A 21,364-nucleotide genomic window follows, 5' to 3' on the forward strand; every position below is an offset into this window, starting at 1 on the left:
CACTTCCTTCCTTCACTCATACCATATAATAAAACTCACAGACCTGGAAGCATTTAAATGATTTGAAGATTGAACAATCACAAAAATGACACTTCATTCTGCATCACTGCACATTTACAGTACATACAGTAGTGAGGTAACATGAATAAATACAAACTGTTGTTGCCATTTATGTACAGTGAGTGGCTTTGACCATATTTCAAAGCTCTCAAAACTAAAAGAGCAGTCTTACTTGCTTATATAAGAAGATTAACTAAACTAGACGGTCAATGTTGTTTCTTTTCTGCATTAAAGAGAACGCATCCAAAATGGCACCCTATTCCCCTACATAGTGCACTACTTTGAACCGGGGCTCGGGTCCAAAGTAGTGCACTATATAGGGGATAGGGTGCCATTTTTGGAAGAATCTAAGGACTTGCCTGGAAAGCTGCCGCTCCTGTGCTCTCTCCAGCAGCATGTTGAGAGTCGTCAGACTGCTGGGCACCAGGGCCTCCCTCTGAAAAGCGTTGGTGGAGAAGGAGGGGTCTGACAGCTGAAGGAGCTTCCTGAGGAGAGGGTGGAGGGCCGGACCCTCTCTGGTGCCATCTACTGGGGTCTCAGAGGTTCTAGAAGTCCCAGGCTGGATGGAGGTGTCAGGCAGCAGGGGGGCCAGGCCTGACTCCAGAATGGGCCTGTTGGTCAATCAAAATAATGAATTTAGCCAGGATCGTCCACTCAGTAACACTAGCCACTGTTTTCCAGGGAGTCCTGGGATCCATAGAATCAATTAAACAAAACATAGCCTAGTGGTTAGAGTGTAGAGGTGGCAGGTAGCCTAGTGGTTAGAGTGTAGAGGTGGCAGGGTAGCCTAGTGGTTAGAGTGTAGAGGTGGCAGGGTAGCCTAGTGGTTAGATTATAGAGGCGGCAGGGTAGCCTAGTGGTTAGAGTGTAGAGGTGGCAGGGTAGCCTAGTGGTTAGAGTGTAGAGGTGGCAGGTAGCCTAGTGGTTAGAGCGTTGGACTAGTAACAGAAAGGTTGCGAGATCGAATCCCCGAGCTGAACAAGGCAGTTTAAACCCACTGTTCCCCAGTAGGACGTCATTGAAAATAAGAATTTGTTCTTAACTGACTTGCCTAGTTAAACAAAAAGGTAAAATACAAAATAAAAACTTCCCTTAAAAGGACATAAATACATCGAACACAGATTAGAGACTGGGAAGCAAACATTTAGTGATGGTTCAGCCCTGTGGCCTTTCTCAAGACCGATACAATGAAATTAAATGAAATCGTATGTATTATAGCATGTTGCACACGTTCAGCCTGCAGACCGTAGCTCAACGCGCTGCTTATCTGTCGTTCAGCCTGCAGACCGTAGCTCAACACAACGCTGCTCTTATCTGTCGTTCAGCCTGCAGACCGTAGCTAAACGCGCGCTGCTTATCTGTCATTCAGCCTGCTGATCGTAGCTCAACGCGCTGCTTATCTGTCTTTCAGCCTGCAGACCGTAGCTCAACGCTGCTTATCTGTCATTCAGCCTGCTGATCGTAGCTCAACGCGCTGCTTATCTGTCTTTCAGCCTGCAGACCGTAGCTCAACGCGCTGCTTATCTGTCTTTCAGCCTGCAGACCGTAGCTCAACGCGCTGCTTATCTGTCTTTCAGCCTGCAGACCGTAGCTCAACGCTGCTTATCTGTCGTTCAGCCTGCAGACCGTAGCTCAACGCGCTGCTTATCTGTCTTTCAGCCTGCAGACCGTAGCTCAATAGCTGCTTATCTGTCGTTCAGCCTGCAGACCGTAGCTCAACGCGCTGCTTATCTGTCTTTCAGCCTGCAGACCGTAGCTCAACGCGCTGCTTATCTGTCGTTCAGCCTGCAGACCGTAGCTCAACGCGCTGCTTATCTGTCATTCAGCCTGCAGACCGTAGCTCAACACAACGCGCTGCTTATCTGTCATTCAGCCTGCAGACCGTAGCTCAACGCGCTGCTTATCTGTCATTCAGCCTGCAGACCGTAGCTCAACGCGCTGCTTATCTGTCGTTCAGCCTGCAGACCGTAGCTCAACGCGCTGCTTATCTGTCGTTCAGCCTGCAGACCGTAGCTCAACACAACACGCTGCTTATCTGTCGTTCAGCCTGCTGACCGTAGCTCAACACGCTGCTTATCTGTCGTTCAGCCTGCAGACCGTAGCTCAACACGCTGCTTATCTGTTTTTCAGCCTGCAGACCGTAGCTCAACGCGCTGCTTATCTGTCGTTCAGCCTGCAGACCGTAGCTCAACACAACGCGCTGCTTATCTGTCGTTCAGCCTGCAGACCGTAGCTCAACACAACGCGCTGCTTATCTGTCGTTCAGCCTGCAGACCGTAGCTCAACACGCTGCTTATCTGTCGTTCAGCCTGCAGACCGTAGCTCAACGCGCTGCTTATCTGTCGTTCAGCCTGCAGACCGTAGCTCAACGCAACGCGCTGCTTATCTGTCATTCAGCCTGCAGACCGTAGCTCAACGCGCTGCTTATCTGTCGTTCAGCCTGCAGACCGTAGCTCAACACAACACGCTGCTTATCTGTCGTTCAGCCTGCAGACCGTAGCTCAACACAACGCGCTGCTTATCTGTCGTTCAGCCTGCAGACCGTAGCTCAACACAACACGCTGCTTATCTGTCATTCAGCCTGCAGACCGTAGCTCAACACAACACGCTGCTTATCTGTCGTTCAGCCTGCAGACCGTAGCTCAACGCGCTGCTTATCTGTCGTTCACCCTGCAGACCGTAGCTCAACGCGCTGCTTATCTGTCGTTCAGCCTGCAGACCGTAGCTCAACACAACACGCTGCTTATCTGTCGTTCAGCCTGCAGACCGTAGCTCAACACAACACGCTGCTTATCTGTCGTTCAGCCTGCAGACCGTAGCTCAACGCGCTGCTTATCTGTCGTTCAGCCTGCAGACCGTAGCTCAACACAACACGCTGCTTATCTGTCGTTCAGCCTGCAGACCGTAGCTCAACGCGCTGCTTATCTGTCGTTCACCCTGCAGACCGTAGCTCAACACGCTGCTTATCTGTCGTTTTCAGCCTGCAGACCGTAGCTCAACACAACGCGCTGCTTATCTGTCGTTCAGCCTGCAGACCGTAGCTAAACGCGCTGCTTATCTGTCGTTCAGCCTGCAGACCGTAGCTAAACACGCTGCTTATCTGTCATTCAGCCTGCAGACCGTAGCTCAACACGCTGCTTATCTGTCTTTCAGCCTGCAGACCGTAGCTCAACACAACACGCTGCTTATCTGTCGTTCACCCTGCAGACCGTAGCTCAACACGCTGCTTATCTGTCTTTCAGCCTGCAGACCGTAGCTAAACGCGCTGCTTATCTGTCGTTCAGCCTGCAGACCGTAGCTCAACGCGCTGCTTATCTGTCTTTCAGCCTGCAGACCGTAGCTCAACACAACGCGCTGCTTATCTGTCGTTCACCCTGCAGACCGTAGCTCAACACGCTGCTTATCTGTCTTTCAGCCTGCAGACCGTAGCTAAACGCGCTGCTTATCTGTCGTTCAGCCTGCAGACCGTAGCTCAACACGCTGCTTATCTGTTTTTCAGCCTGCAGACCGCTCAACGCTGCTTATTGTCGTTCAGCCTGCAGACCGTAGCTCAACACAAGCTGCTTATCTGTCGTTCAGCCTGCAGACCGTAGCTCAACACAACGCGCTGCTTATCTGTCGTTCAGCCTGCAGACCGTAGCTCAACACGCTGCTTATCTGTCGTTCAGCCTGCAGACCGAGCTCAACGCGCTGCTTATCTGTCGTTCAGCCTGCAGACCGTGCTCACGCAACGCGCTGCTTATCTGTCATTCAGCCTGCAGACCGTAGCTCAACGCTGCTTATCTGTCGTTCAGCCTGCAGACCGTAGCTCAACACAACACGCTGCTTATCTGTCGTTCAGCCTGCAGACCGTAGCTCAACACAACGCGCTGCTTATCTGTCGTTCAGCCTGCAGACCGTAGCTCAACACAACACGCTGCTTATCTGTCATTCAGCCTGCAGACCGTAGCTCAACACAACACGCTGCTTATCTGTCGTTCAGCCTGCAGACCGTAGCTCAACGCGCTGCTTATCTGTCGTTCACCCTGCAGACCGTAGCTCAACGCGCTGCTTATCTGTCGTTCAGCCTGCAGACCGTAGCTCAACACAACACGCTGCTTATCTGTCGTTCAGCCTGCAGACCGTAGCTCAACACAACACGCTGCTTATCTGTCGTTCAGCCTGCAGACCGTAGCTCAACGCTGCTTATCTGTCGTTCAGCCTGCAGACCGTAGCTCAACACAACACGCTGCTTATCTGTCGTTCAGCCTGCAGACCGTAGCTCAACACGCTGCTTATCTGTTTTCAGCCTGCAGACCGTAGCTCAACACGCTGCTTATCTGTCGTTCAGCCTGCAGACCGTAGCTCAACACAACGCGCTGCTTATCTGTCGTTCAGCCTGCAGACCGTAGCTCAAGCGCTGCTTATCTGTCGTTCAGCCTGCAGACCGTAGCTAAACACGCTGCTTATCTGTCATTCAGCCTGCAGACCGTAGCTCACACACGCTGCTTATCTGTCATTCAGCCTGCAGACCGTAGCTCAACACAACACGCTGCTTATCTGTCATTCAGCCTGCAGACCGTAGCTCAACACAACACGCTGCTTATCTGTCGTTCAGCCTGCAGACCGTAGCTCAACGCGCTGCTTATCTGTCGTTCAGCCTGTAGACCGTAGCTCAACGCGCTGCTTATCTGTCGTTCAGCCTGCAGACCGTAGCTCAACACAACGCGCTGCTTATCTGTCGTTCAGCCTGCAGACCGTAGCTCAACACGCTGCTTATCTGTCGTTCAGCCTGCAGACCGTAGCTCAACGCGCTGCTTATCTGTTCTGTTTTTAAAAAGTGGCGTAATTGCATTTCCTCATTCGGGACATTAAAATGTTCATATCGTACATACCCGTGTCTCGTGTTACCCTGTGGAGGGCTCCCCTCTGCTCCAGGCGTTAGGGCCAGCAGGGTGTTCACGACCTCAGAGCTCTGGGCCACAGTATGATGCAGGGCCTTCAGGGCTGCCAGGGCAAACTCCTCCTGACTGCCTAGGGAATCCTCCACGCTGGAGGCCAGGCTGCCGTCCGACGACCCGGACAGAGAGCTCCCTCTCAGGGTCCTCTTACCAGACCCTGTCCCTGAGCCGTCCAGGGCGATAGCCTCCAGACTCTGGCAGAACAGGCCGATGTGGTAGTCGAGGAGAGGGAGGAGGTGGACAGCACCAGGACAGGACCTGGTATTGTTTTTCAGGGCAAGGGCAGAGTGGGAAGGGTTCAGGTTGGGCGGGTCCTCAGGAGGCAAGGCAGTGTGGTGGCTGGGTAGGGCCATCATGTTGAGGCCAGACAGGGCCAGATTCTGGTAGTGTTTGAAGCGTGGCTGCTGACTGTGGGGCTTGTTGTGGTGGGGAACATGCCTGGGTTCTGTGGAGGAGGAACTGGAGCCAACTGAAGACCCTCTGTAAGGGTGGACACAGTGTGAAATGACTCAATGACTGCATCAAACAAAGAACACATTGAAATAAACCAGCGTAATGAGGATGATGATGGGGGGGGGGGGTCTTACGAGCTGAGACAGGTGTTGGTCAGGAGACCAGGTAGTGCGTCAGGGCTGATGCAGAGCAGGTGACCCAGACCCAGACTGCTGGGGTCTAAAGGATGCTGTAACAGGAGACTTAACAGCACTGAGCCTATGCAGAGAACCAGAGAACAGTTAACATGGTGTCCCCACCAACACAGAACAGTTAACATGGTGTCCCCACCAACACAGAGAACCAGAGAACAGTTAACATGGTGTCCCCACCAACACAGAGAACCAGAGAACAGTTAACATGGTGTCCCCACCAACACAGAGAACCAGAGAACAGTTAACATGGTGTCCCCACCAACACAGAGAACCAGAGAACAGTTAACATGGTGTCCCCACCAACACAGAACAGTTAACATGGTGCATATATACAGATACTATACTGAGGGTTGGTGTCTAGTACAACCACAGATACTATACAGGGAGAACCAGAGAACTATATATAGATACTAACATGGTGTCCCCACCAACACAGAGAACCAGTTAGGTAACAGTACAACATGGTGATACTATACCAGGGTTACACAGAGAACTATATACAGATACTATACTGAGGGTTAGGTAACTAGTACAACATATATAGATACTATACTGAGGGTTAGGTAACCAGTACAACAGTTATATATAGATACTAACAGGGTTGGTGTACCCCATAGAACTATACAGAGAACCAGTAGAACTATATATAGATACTAACAGGGTTAGGTAACTAGTCCCCACCATACACAGAGAACCAGAGAACAGATACTATACAGGGTTAACTAGTACAACTATATATAGATACTATACACCAACTATACAGAGAACTATACAGGGTCAGAACTAGTCAACATGGTAGATCCTGAGGGTTAACCACTATATATAGATACTATACACAGAGAACTAGTACAACTATATATAGATACTATACAGGGTTAGGTAACTGTACCCCACTATACACAGGTAACTAGTACAACTATATATAGATACTATACTGAGGGTTAGGTAACTAGTACAACTATATATAGATACTATACTGAGGGTTAGGTAACTAGTACAACTATATATAGATACTATACTGAGGGTTAACTAGTACAACTATATATAGATACTATACCCGGGTCAGGTAACTAGTACAACTATAGTTAGATACTATACTGAGGGGTGATACTATCTGAGGGTCAGGTAACTAGTACAACTATATATAGATACTATACTGAGGGTCAGGTAACTAGTACAACTATATATAGATACTATACTGAGGGTTGGTACAACTCCCCAGATACTATACTGAGGGTTAACAGTAACTATATATAGATACTATACTGAGGGTCAGGTAACTAGAGATACTAACCAGAGTCAGGTAACTAGTACAACTATATATAGGTGTACCAGGTAACTAGTACACTATATATAGATACTATACTGAGGGTTAGGTAACTAGTACAACTATATATAGATACTATACTGAGGGTTAACTAGTACAACTATATATAGATACTATACTGAGGGTCAGTAACTAGTACAACTATATATAGATACTATACTGAGGGTTGGTGTACAACTATATATAGATACTATACTGAGGGTCAGGTAACTAGTACAACTATATATAGATACTATACTGAGGGTTAACTAGTACACTATATATAGATACTATACTGAGGGTCAGGTAGTACCTATATATAGATACTATACTGAGGGTCAGGTAACTAGTACAACTATATATAGATACTATACTGAGGGTTAGGTAACTAGTACAACTATATATAGATACTATACTGAGGGTTAGGTAACTAGTACAACTATATATAGATACTATACTGAGGGTTAGGTAACTAGTACAACTATATATAGATACTATACTGAGGGTTAACTAGTACAACTATATATAGATACTATACTGAGGGTCAGGTAACTAGTACAACTATATATAGATACTATACTGAGGGTCAGGTAACTAGTACAACTATATATAGATACTATACTGAGGGTCAGGTAACTAGTACAACTATATATAGATACTATACTGAGGGTTAACTAGTACAACTATATATAGATACTATACTGAGGGTCAGGTAACTAGTACAACTATATATAGATACTATACTGAGGGTCAGGTAACTAGTACAACTATATATAGATACTATACTGAGGGTCAGGTAACTAGTACAACTATATATAGATACTATACTGAGGGTTAGGTAACTAGTACAACTATATATAGATACTATACTGAGGGTTAACTAGTACAACTATATATAGATACTATACTGAGGGTCAGGTAACTAGTACAACTATATATAGATACTATACTGAGGGTTAACTAGTACAACTATATATAGATACTATACTGAGGGTTAGGTAACTAGTACAACTATATATAGATACTATACTGAGGGTTAACTAGTACAACTATATATAGATACTATACTGAGGGTCAGGTAACTAGTACAACTATATATAGATACTATACTGAGGGTCAGGTAACTAGTACAACTATATATAGATACTATACTGAGGGTTAACTAGTACAACTATATATAGATACTATACTGAGGGTCAGGTAACTAGTACAACTATATATAGATACTATACTGAGGGTCAGGTAACTAGTACAACTATATATAGATACTATACTGAGGGTTAGGTAACTAGTACAACTATATATAGATACTATACTGAGGGTTAGGTAACTAGTACTATATATAGATACTATACTGAGGGTCAGGTAATAGTACAACTATATATAGATACTATACTGAGGGTCAGGTAACTAGTACAACTATATATAGATACTATACTGAGGGTTAACTAGTACAACTATATATAGATACTATACTGAGGGTTAACTAGTACAACTATATATAGATACTATACTGAGGGTTAACTAGTACAACTATATATAGATACTATACTGAGGGTTAACTAGTACAACTATATATAGATACTATACTGAGGGTTAACTAGTACAACTATATATAGATACTATACTGAGGGTCAGGTAACTAGTACAACTATATATAGATACTATACTGAGGGTTAACTAGTACAACTATATATAGATACTATACTGAGGGTCAGGTAACTAGTACAACTATATATAGATACTATACTGAGGGTCAGGTAACTAGTACAACTATATATAGATACTATACTGAGGGTTAGGTAACTAGTACAACTATATATAGATACTATACTGAGGGTTAACTAGTACAACTATATATAGATACTATACTGAGGGTTAGGTAACTAGTACAACTATATATAGATACTATACTGAGGGTTAGGTAACTAGTACAACTATATATAGATACTATACTGAGGGTCAGGTAACTAGTACAACTATGTATAGATACTATACTGAGGGTCAGGTAACTAGTACAACTATATATAGATACTATACTGAGGGTTAACTAGTACAACTATATATAGATACTATACTGAGGGTTAACTAGTACAACTATATATAGATACTATACTGAGGGTTAACTAGTACAACTATATATAGATACTATACTGAGGGTTAACTAGTACAACTATATATAGATACTATACTGAGGTTAACTAGTACAACTATATATAGATACTATACTGAGGGTTAGGTAACTAGTACAACTATATATAGATACTATACTGAGGGTTAGGTAACTAGTACAACTATATACAGATACTATACTGAGGGTTAGGTAACTAGTACAACTATATATAGATACTATACTGAGGGTTAGGTAACTAGTACAACTATATATAGATACTATACTGAGGGTTAACTAGTACAACTATATATAGATACTATACTGAGGGTTAACTAGTACAACTATATATAGATACTATACTGAGGGTTAACTAGTACAACTATATATAGATACTATACTGAGGGTTAACTAGTACAACTATATATAGATACTATACTGAGGGTTAACTAGTACAACTATATATAGATACTATACTGAGGGTTAACTAGTACAACTATATATAGATACTATACTGAGGGTTAACTAGTACAACTATATATAGATACTATACTGAGGGTTAACTAGTACAACTATATATAGATACTATACTGAGGGTCAGGTAACTAGTACAACTATATATAGATACTATACTGAGGGTCAGGTAACTAGTACAACTATATATAGATACTATACTGAGGGTCAGGTAACTAGTACAACTATGTATAGATACTATACTGAGGGTTAGGTAACTAGTACAACTATATATAGATACTATACTGAGGGTTAACTAGTACAACTATATATAGATACTATACTGAGGGTTAACTAGTACAACTATATATAGATACTATACTGAGGGTTAACTAGTACAACTATATATAGATACTATACTGAGGGTTAACTAGTACAACTATATATAGATACTATACTGAGGGTTAACTAGTACAACTATATATAGATACTATACTGAGGGTTAACTAGTACAACTATATATAGATACTATACTGAGGGTTAACTAGTACAACTATATATAGATACTATACTGAGGGTTAACTAGTACAACTATATATAGATACTATACTGAGGGTTAACTAGTACAACTATATATAGATACTATACTGAGGGTTAACTAGTACAACTATATATAGATACTATACTGAGGGTTAACTAGTACAACTATATATATAGATACTATACTGAGGGTTAACTAGTACAACTATATATAGATACTATACTGAGGGTTAACTAGTACAACTATATATAGATACTATACTGAGGGTTAACTAGTACAACTATATATAGATACTATACTGAGGGCCAGGTAACTAGTACAACTATATATAGATACTATACTGAGGGTTAACTAGTACAACTATATATAGATACTATACTGAGGGTTAACTAGTACAACTATATATAGATACTATACTGAGGGTTAACTAGTACAACTATATATAGATACTATACTGAGGGTTAACTAGTACAACTATATATAGATACTATACTGAGGGCCAGGTAACTAGTACAACTATATATAGATACTATACTGAGGGTTAACTAGTACAACTATATATAGATACTATACTGAGGGTTAACTAGTACAACTATATATAGATACTATACTGAGGGTTAGGTAACGAGAAACTCACCTTGATGATGAGAGGGTTGAAATGTGTTAAACGGGTCTGAGTGAGTCACTTCCTGTCTGCCGCTGGACGGTTGTTTTCCATCTGAACACAAAAACAACATGTCAGACGGGCCTAACTAACAGTCAGACGGGCCTAACTAACAGTCAGACGGGCCTAACTAACAGTCAGACGGGCCTAACTAACAGTCAGACGGGGCCAGTCAGACGGGCCTAACTAACAGTCAGACGGGCCTAACTAACAGTCACACTGGGCCAGTCAGACGGGCCTAACTAACAGTCAGACGGGCCTAACTAACAGTCAGACGGGCCTAACTAACAGTCACACTGGGCCAGTCAGACGGGCCTAACTAACAGTCAGACGGGCCAGTCAGACGGGCCTAACTAACAGTCAGACGGGCCTAACTAACAGTCAGACGGGCCAGTCAGACGGGTCTAACTAACAGTCACACTGGGCCAGTCAGACGGGCCTAACTAACAGTCAGACGGGCCTAACTAACAGTCACACTGGGCCAGTCAGACGGGCCTAACTAACAGTCAGACGGGGCTAACAGTCAGACGGGCCTAACTAACAGTCAGACGGGCCTAACTAACAGTCAGACGGGCCTAACTAACAGTCAGACGGGCCTAACTAACAGTCAGACGGGCCTAACTAACAGTCAGACTGGGCCAGTCAGACGGGTCTAACTAACAGTCAGACTGGGCCAGTCAGACGGGCCTAACTAACAGTCAGACTGGGCCAGTCAGACGGGCCTAACTAACAGTCAGACGGGCCTAACTAACAGTCACACTGGGCCAGTCAGACGGGCCTAACTAACAGTCACACTGGGCCAGTCAGACGGGCCTAACTAACAGTCAGACGGACCTAACTAACAGTCACACTGGGCCAGTCAGACGGGCCTAACTAACAGTCACACTGGGCCAGTCAGACGGGCCTAACTAACAGTCACACTGGGCCAGTCAGACGGGCCTAACTAACAGTCACACTGGGCCAGTCAGACGGGCCTAACTAACAGTCACACTGGGCCAGTCAGACGGGTCTAACTAACAGTCACACTGGGCCAGTCAGACGGGTCTAACTAACAGTCACACTGGGCCAGTCAGACGGGCCTAACTAACAGTCACACTGGGCCAGTCAGACGGGCCTAACTAACAGTCACACTGGGCCAGTCAGACGGGCCTAACTAACAGTCACACTGGGCCAGTCAGACGGGCCTAACTAACAGTCACACTGGGCCAGTCAGACGGGTCTAACTAACAGTCACACTGGGCCAGTCAGACGGGTCTAACTAACAGTAACACTGGGCCAGTCAGACGGGCCTAACTAACAGTCACACTGGGCCAGTCAGACGGGCCTAACTAACAGTCACACTGGGCCAGTCAGACGGGTCTAACTAACAGTCACACTGGGCCAGTCAGACGGGCCTAACTAACAGTCACACTGGGCCAGTCAGACGGGCCTAACTAACAGTCACACTGGGCCAGTCAGACGGGCCTAACTAACAGTCAGACTGGGCCAGTCAGACGGGCCTAACTAACAGTCACACTGGGCCAGTCAGACGGGCCTAACTAACAGTCACACTGGGCCAGTCAGACGGGCCTAACTAACAGTCAGACTGGGCCAGTCAGACGGGCCTAACTAACAGTCACACTGGGCCAGTCAGACGGGCCAGTCAGACGGGCCTAACTAACAGTCAGACTGGGCCAGTCAGACGGGCCTAACTAACAGTCACACTGGGCCAGTCAGACGGGCCTAACTAACAGTCACACTGGGCCAGTCAGACGGGCCTAACTAACAGTCAGACTGGGCCAGTCAGACGGGCCAGTCAGACGGGCCTAACTAACAGTCAGACTGGGCCAGTCAGACGGGCCTAACTAACAGTCACACTGGGCCAGTCAGACGGGCCAGTCAGACGGGCCTAACTAACAGTCAGACTGGGCCAGTCAGACGGGCCTAACTAACAGTCACACTGGGCCAGTCAGACGGGCCAGTCAGACGGGCCTAACTAACAGTCAGACTGGGCCAGTCAGACGGGCCTAACTAACAGTAACACTGGGCCAGTCAGACGGGCCTAACTAACAGTCACACTGGGCCAGTCAGACGGGCCTAACTAACAGTCACACTGGGCCAGTCAGACGGGCCTAACTAACAGTCACACTGGGCCAGTCAGACGGACCTAACTAACAGTCACACTGGGCCAGTCAGACGGGCCTAACTAACAGTCACACTGGGCCAGTCAGACGGGCCTAACTAACAGTCAGACTGGGCCAGTCAGACGGGCCTAACTAACAGTCACACTGGGCCAGTCAGACGGGCCTAACTAACAGTCAGACGGGCCTAACTAACAGTCACACTGGGCCAGTCAGACGGGCCTAACTAACAGTCAGACGGGCCTAACTAACAGTCAGACGGGCCTAACTAACAGTCAGACGGGCCTAACTAACAGTCACACTGGGCCAGTCAGACGGGCCTAACTAACAGTCAGACGGGCCTAACTAACAGTCACACTGGGCCAGTCAGACGGGCCTAACTAACAGTCACACTGGGCCAGTCAGACGGGCCTAACTAACAGTCAGACGGGCCTAACTAACAGTCACACTGGGCCAGTCAGACGGGCCTAACTAACAGTCACACTGGGCCAGTCAGACGGGCCTAACTAACAGTCACACTGGGCCAGTCAGACGGGCCTAACTAACAGTCACACTGGGCCAGTCAGACGGGCCTAACTAACAGTCACACTGGGCCAGTCAGACAGGCCTAACTAACAGTCACACTGGGCCAGTCAGACGGGCCTAACTAACAGTCACACTGGGCCAGTCAGACGGGCCTAACTAACAGTCACACTGGGCCAGTCAGACGGGCCTAACTAACAGTCACACTGGGCCAGTCAGACGGGCCTAACTAACAGTCACACTGGGCCAGTCAGACGGGCCTAACTAACAGTCACACTGGGCCAGTCAGACGGGCCTAACTAACAGTCACACTGGGCCAGTCTGGGTCTAACTAACAGTCACACTGGGCCAGTCAGACGGGCCTAACTAACAGTCACACTGGGCCAGTCAGACGGGCCTAACTAACAGTCACACTGGGCCAGTCAGACGGGCCTAACTAACAGTCACACTGGGCCAGTCAGACGGGCCTAACTAACAGTCACACTGGGCCAGTCAGACGGGCCTAACTAACAGTCACACTGGGCCAGTCAGACGGGCCTAACTAACAGTCACACTGGGCCAGTCAGACGGGCCTAACTAACAGTCACACTGGGCCAGTCAGACGGGTCTAACTAACAGTCACACTGGGCCAGTCAGACGGGCCTAACTAACAGTCACACTGGGCCAGTCAGACGGGCCTAACTAACAGTCACACTGGGCCAGTCAGACGGGTCTAACTAACAGTCACACTGGGCCAGTCAGACGGGTCTAACTAACAGTCACACTGGGCCAGTCAGACGGGCCTAACTAACAGTCACACTGGGCCAGTCAGACGGGTCTAACTAACAGTCACACTGGGCCAGTCAGACGGGTCTAACTAACAGTAACACTGGGCCAGTCAGACGGGCCTAACTAACAGTCACACTGGGCCAGTCAGACGGGTCTAACTAACAGTCACACTGGGCCAGTCAGACGGGTCTAACTAACAGTCACACTGGGCCAGTCAGACGGGCCTAACTAACAGTCACACTGGGCCAGTCAGACGGGCCTAACTAACAGTCACACTGGGCCAGTCAGACGGGCCTAACTAACAGTCACACTGGGCCAGTCAGACGGGTCTAACTAACAGTCACACTGGGCCAGTCAGACGGGCCTAACTAACAGTCACACTGGGCCAGTCAGACGGGTCTAACTAACAGTCACACTGGGCCAGTCAGACGGGCCTAACTAACAGTCACACTGGGCCAGTCAGACGGGCCTAACTAACAGTCACACTGGGCCAGTCAGACGGGCCTAACTAACAGTCACACTGGGCCAGTCAGACGGGTCTAACTAACAGTCACACTGGGCCAGTCAGACGGGTCTAACTAACAGTAACACTGGGCCAGTCAGACGGGCCTAACTAACAGTCACACTGGGCCAGTCAGACGGGTCTAACTAACAGTCACACTGGGCCAGTCAGACGGGTCTAACTAACAGTAACACTGGGCCAGTCAGACGGGCCTAACTAACAGTCACACTGGGCCAGTCAGACGGGTCTAACTAACAGTCACACTGGGCCAGTCAGACGGGTCTAACTAACAGTCACACTGGGCCAGTCAGACGGGCCTAACTAACAGTCACACTGGGCCAGTCAGACGGGCCTAACTAACAGTCACACTGGGCCAGTCAGACGGGCCTAACTAACAGTCACACTGGGCCAGTCAGACGGGTCTAACTAACAGTCACACTGGGCCAGTCAGACGGGCCTAACTAACAGTCACACTGGGCCAGTCAGACGGGTCTAACTAACAGTCACACTGGGCCAGTCAGACGGGCCTAACTAACAGTCACACTGGGCCAGTCAGACGGGCCTAACTAACAGTCACACTGGGCCAGTCAGACGGGCCTAACTAACAGTCACACTGGGCCAGTCAGACGGGCCTAACTAACAGTCACACTGGGCCAGTCAGACGGGCCTAACTAACAGTCACACTGGGCCAGTCAGACGGGCCTAACTAACAGTCACACTGGGCCAGTCAGACGGGTCTAACTAACAGTCACACTGGGCCAGTCAGACGGGCCTAACTAACAGTCACACTGGGCCAGTCAGACGGGTCTAACTAACAGTCAAACTGGGCCAGTCAGACGGGCCTAACTAACAGTCACACTGGGCCAGTCAGACGGGCCTAACTAACAGTCACACTGGGCCAGTCAGACGGGCCTAACTAACAGTCACACTGGGCCAGTCAGACGGGTCTAACTAACAGTCACACTGGGCCAGTCAGACGGGCCTAACTAACAGTCACACTGGGCCAGTCAGACGGGCCTAACTAACAGTCACACTGGAGCCAGTCAGACGGGTCTAACTAACAGTCACACTGGGCCAGTCAGACGGGTCTAACTAACAGTCACACTGAGCCAGTCAGACGGGTCTAACTAACAGTCACACTGGGCCAGTCAGACGGGTCTAACTAACAGTCACACTGGGCCAGTCAGACGGGCCTAACTAACAGTCACACTGGGCCAGTCAGACGTGGCTAACTAACAGTCACACTGGGCCAGTCAGACGGGTCTAACTAACAGTCACACTGGGCCAGTCAGACGGGTCTAACTAACAGTCAGACGGGCCTAACTAACAGTCACACTGGGCCAGTCAGACGGGCCTAACTAACAGTCACACTGGGCCAGTCAGACGGGCCTAACTAACAGTCACACTGGGCCAGTCAGACGGGTCAAACTAACAGTCAGACGGGCCTAACTAACAGTCACACTGGGCCAGTCAGACGGGCCTCACTAACAGTCACACTGGGCCAGTCAGACGGGCCTAACTAACAGTCACACTGGGCCAGTCAGACGGGCCTAACTAACAGTCACACTGGGCCAGTCAGACGGGCCTAACTAACAGTCACACTGGGCCAGTCAGACGGGTCTAACTAACAGTCACACTGGGCCAGTCAGACGGGTCTAACTAACAGTCACACTGGGCCAGTCAGACGGGCCTAACTAACAGTCACACTGGGCCAGTCAGACGGGCCTAACTAACAGTCACACTTGGCCAGTCAGACGGGTCTAACTAACAGTCACACTGGGCCAGTCAGACAGGCCTAACTAACAGTCACACTGGGCCAGTCAGACAGGCCTAACTAACAGTCACACTGGGCCAGTCAGACGGGTCTAACTAACAGTCACACTGGGCCAGTCAGACGGGCCTAACTAACAGTCACACTGGGCCAGTCAGACGGGCCTAACTAACAGTCACACTGGGCCAGTCAGACGGGTCTAACTAACAGTCACACTGGGCCAGTCAGACGGGCCTAACTAACAGTCACACTGGGCCAGTCAGACGGGCCTAACTAACAGTCACACTGGGCCAGTCAGACGGGCCTAACTAACAGTCACACTGGGCCAGTCAGACGGGTCTAACTAACAGTCACACTGGGCCAGTCAGACGGGTCTAACTAACAGTCACACTGGGCCAGTCAGACGGGCCTAACTAACAGTCACACTGGGCCAGTCAGACGGGTCTAACTAACAGTCACACTGGGCCAGTCAGACGGGTCTAACTAACAGTAACACTGGGCCAGTCAGATCGGGCCTAACTAACAGTCACACTGGGCCAGTCAGACGGGTCTAACTAACAGTCACACTGGGCCAGTCAGACGGGTCTAACTAACAGTAACACTGGGCCAGTCAGACGGGCCTAACTAACAGTCACACTGGGCCAGTCAGACGGGCCTAACTAACAGTCACACTGGGCCAGTCAGACGGGTCTAACTAACAGTCACACTGGGCCAGTCAGACGGGCCTAACTAACAGTCACACTGGGCCAGTCAGACGGGTCTAACTAACAGTCACACTGGGCCAGTCAGACGGGCCTAACTAACAGTCACACTGGGCCAGTCAGACGGGCCTAACTAACAGTCACACTGGGCCAGTCATACGGGCCTAACTAACAGTCACACTGGGCCAGTCAGACGGGCCTAACTAACAGTCACACTGGGCCAGTCAGACGGGCCTAACTAACAGTCACACTGGGCCAGTCAGACGGGTCTAACTAACAGTCACACTGGGCCAGTCAGACGGGCCTAACTAACAGTCACACTGGGCCAGTCAGACGGGTCTAACTAACAGTCACACTGGGCCAGTCAGACGGGCCTAACTAACAGTCATACTGGGCCAGTCAGACGGGCCTAACTAACAGTCACACTGGGCCAGTCAGACGGGCCTAACTAACAGTCACACTGGGCCAGTCAGACGGGTCTAACTAACAGTCACACTGGGCCAGTCAGACGGGCCTAACTAACAGTCACACTGGGCCAGTCAGACGGGCCTAACTAACAGTCACACTGGGCCAGTCAGACGGGTCTAACTAACAGTCACACTGGGCCAGTCAGACGGGTCTAACTAACAGTCACACTGGGCCAGTCAGACGGGTCTAACTAACAGTCACACTGGGCCAGTCAGACGGGTCTAACTAACAGTCACACTGGGCCAGTCAGACGGGCCTAACTAACAGTCACACTGGGCCAGTCAGACGTGGCTAACTAACAGTCACACTGGGCCAGTCAGACGGGTCTAACTAACAGTCACACTGGGCCAGTCAGACGGGTCTAACTAACAGTCAGACGGGCCTAACTAACAGTCACACTGGGCCAGTCAGACGGGCCTAACTAACAGTCACACTGGGCCAGTCAGACGGGTCTAACTAACAGTCAGACGGGCCTAACTAACAGTCACACTGGGCCAGTCAGACGGGGCTCACTAACAGTCACACTGGGCCAGTCAGACGGGCCTAACTAACAGTCACACTGGGCCAGTCAGACGGGCCTAACTAACAGTCACACTGGGCCAGTCAGACGGGCCTAACTAACAGTCACACTGGGCCAGTCAGACGGGCCTAACTAACAGTCACACTGGGCCAGTCAGACGGGTCTAACTAACAGTCACACTGGGCCAGTCAGACGGGCCTAACTAACAGTCACACTGGGCCAGTCAGACGGGTCTAACTAACAGTCACACTGGGCCAGTCAGACGGGCCTAACTAACAGTCACACTGGGCCAGTCAGACGGGTCTAACTAACAGTCACACTGGGCCAGTCAGACAGGCCTAACTAACAGTCACACTGGGCCAGTCAGACGGGCCTAACTAACAGTCACACTGGGCTAGTCAGACAGGTCTAACTAAAAGTCACACTGGGCCAGTCAGACAGGCCTAACTAACAGTCACACTGGGCGAGTCAGACGGGTCTAACTAATAGTCACACTGGGCCAGTCAGACGGGTCTTACTAACAGTCAGACGGGCCTAACTAACAGTCACACTGGGCCAGTCAGACGGGTCTAACTAACAGTCATCATTAACAGTCACACTGGGCCAGTCAGACGGGCCTAACTAACAGTCACACTGGGCCAGTCAGACGGGTCTAACTAACAGTCATCATTAACAGTCACACTGGGCCAGTCAGACGGGCCTAACTAACAGTCAGTTAAATGTAACAGGCGGAACTTGTAGCCTTGAGACATGGCTTGTCGTCACAGCAACGGAGGGGGATACACATTTTCTTAATCACACCAAATAGGAGCTTCAATTATGTTACATCTCTCCGGAACACAATGGTTTAAAATGAAAGGAGCAGGTAGGAATGTGATAATGCATAGGCGATTAGCCAATCGTCCGTACCGTCTCTGAGGTGTCCTGGTCCCGGGGCCTTGTCTGGCGTTGACCTAGAGGGCAGCTGGGCACCAAACGTCTCCTTGGTGATGAAGGCCGTTCCTCCAGGAATGGCTACACAGTGAGGGCTGCTGCTGGCACCACCGGCACCCTGCAGCAGGGCAGTGGGACCAGACAGACCGGGGCTGGAGACGGGGAGGGGGAAAATGCTTCAGATTTACAGCACCTTCAGAAAGTGTTCACAGCTCGTGACTTTCCCCCCACAGTTTGTTGTGTTACAGCCTGAATTTAAAATGGATTAAATTGAGATTGTGTGTCAATGCCCCCCAATAAATTCAAAGTGGAATTATGTTTTAGAGTGAAAACAGGCTTAAAAAATCACATAATAAGTTGCATGGACTCACTGTGTTGAATAGTGTGAAATAGTGTTTAACATGATTTCTGAATGACTACCTCATCTCTGTACCCAACACATACAATTATGTGTACGGTCCCTAAGTCAAGCAGTGAATTTCAAACACCAATTCAAACCACAAAGAGCAGGGAGGTTTTCCAATGCTTCAAAAAGAATGGCACCTATTGGTAGATGGTTAAAACAAAAACAAAAAAACAGACATTGAGTTTCAAACAGGTCAAAATTAGTGCACTATATAGGGAATAGGGTGCAATTTGGGACATAGACCTAAGAGTGTGTTGGATCCGTGAGATGGAGGGAGTGAGAGAGGCCAGAGAAAAGAGGAGAAGAATGGAAGTGAATGTTTACAGCGCTTTCACAAAGTATTCACACCCCTTGACTTTTTCCACATTTTGTTGTGTTGCGGCCTAAATTTAACATTTTATGAAATTAAGATTTTGTGTTACTGGCCTTCCCACAATAATGTCAAAGTGGAATCAGAGAGAAGGGCACCTACTGCAGACATTGAATATCCCTTTGAGCATGGTGAAGTTATTAATTACACTTTGGAAGGTGTATCAATACACCCAGTCACTACAAAGATACAGGCGTCCTTCCTAACTCAGTTGCCGGAGAGGAAGGAAACCGCTCAGGGATTTCACCATGAGGCCACTGGTGACTTTAAAACAGTTACAGAGTTTAATGGCTGTGACAGAAAACTGAGGACAGATCAACAACATTGTAGTTACTCCACAATAATAATATAAATGATGGAGGGATTAGAAGGAAGCCTGTACAGAATAAAAAACATCCCTAGAACATCCTGTTTGCAATAAGGCACTAAAGTAAAACTGCAAAACATGCAGCAAAGAAATTAACTTTAAGTCCTGAACACAAAGCGTTATGTTTGGGGCAAATCCAACACATCACTGAGTACCACTCTTCATCTTCTCAAGCATTATTTTATAGGTATTTGTATTTATTATGGATCCCCATTAGTTCCTGCCAAGGCAGCAGCTACTCTTCCTGGGATTTATTATGGATCCCCATTAGTTCCTGCCAAGGCAGCAGCTACTCTTCCTGGGGTTTATTATGGATCCCCATTAGTTCCTGTCAAGGCAGCAGCTACTCTTCCTGGGGTTTATTATGGATCCCCATTAGTTCCTGCCAAGGCAGCAGCTACTCTTCCTGGGGTTTATTATGGATCCCCATTAGTTCCTGCCAAGGCAGCAGCTACTCTTCCTGGGGTTTATTATGGATCCCCATTAGTTCCTGCCAAGGCAGCAGCTACTCTTCCTGGGGTTTATTATGGATCCCCATTAGTTCCTGCCAAGGCAGCAGCTACTCTTCCTGTGATTTATTATGGATCCCCATTAGTTCCTGTCAAGGCAGCAGCTACTCTTCCTGGGGTTTATTATGGATCCCCATTAGTTCCTGTCAAGGCAGCGGCTACTCTTCCTGGGGTTTATTATGGATCTCCATTAGTTCCTGCCAAGGCAGTAGCTACTCTTCCTGGTGTTTATTACGGATCCCCATTAGTTCCTGTCAAGGCAGCAGCTACTCTTCCTGGGGTTTATTATGGATCCCCATTAGTTCCTGCCAAGGCAGCAGCTACTCTTCCTGGGGTTTATTATGGATCCCCATTAGTTCCTGCCAAGGCAGCAGCTACTCTTCCTGGGGTTTATTATGGATCCCCATTAGTTCCTGCCAAGGCAGCAGCTACTCTTCCTGGGGTTTATTATGGATCCCCATTAGTTCCTGCCAAGGCAGCAGCTACTCTTCCTGGGGTTTATTATGGATCTCCACTAGTTCCTGTCAAGGCAGCAGCTACTCTTCCTGGGGTTTATTATGGATCCCCATTAGTTCCTGCCAAGCCAGCAGCTACTTTTCCTGGGGTTTATTATGGATCCCCATTAGTTCCTGTCAAGGCAGCAGCTACTCTTCCTGGGGTTTATTATGGATCTCCACTAGTTCCTG

General features: G+C 48.2%; 1 protein-coding gene across 1 annotated transcript in view; it reads right to left on the bottom strand.

Annotated features, from left to right (window-relative positions):
* atrip (ATR interacting protein) overlaps window positions 1-21,364 on the bottom strand; it is a 57,596-nt gene that overhangs the window by 14,449 nt on the left and 21,783 nt on the right. Inside the window, exons 5-9 of the mRNA XM_052474267.1 lie at window positions 19,003-19,178; window positions 10,695-10,775; window positions 5,588-5,711; window positions 4,935-5,480; window positions 420-671 (exon numbers count right to left, since the gene is read on the bottom strand). Of these exons, the coding sequence (XP_052330227.1) occupies window positions 420-671; window positions 4,935-5,480; window positions 5,588-5,711; window positions 10,695-10,775; window positions 19,003-19,178 (1,179 nt within the window). The remainder of the gene's footprint in view (window positions 1-419; window positions 672-4,934; window positions 5,481-5,587; window positions 5,712-10,694; window positions 10,776-19,002; window positions 19,179-21,364) is intronic.

This window comes from Oncorhynchus keta, chromosome 21 (genome assembly GCF_023373465.1).
Source record: "Oncorhynchus keta strain PuntledgeMale-10-30-2019 chromosome 21, Oket_V2, whole genome shotgun sequence".
Classification (NCBI taxonomy): Eukaryota; Metazoa; Chordata; class Actinopteri; order Salmoniformes; family Salmonidae; genus Oncorhynchus; species Oncorhynchus keta.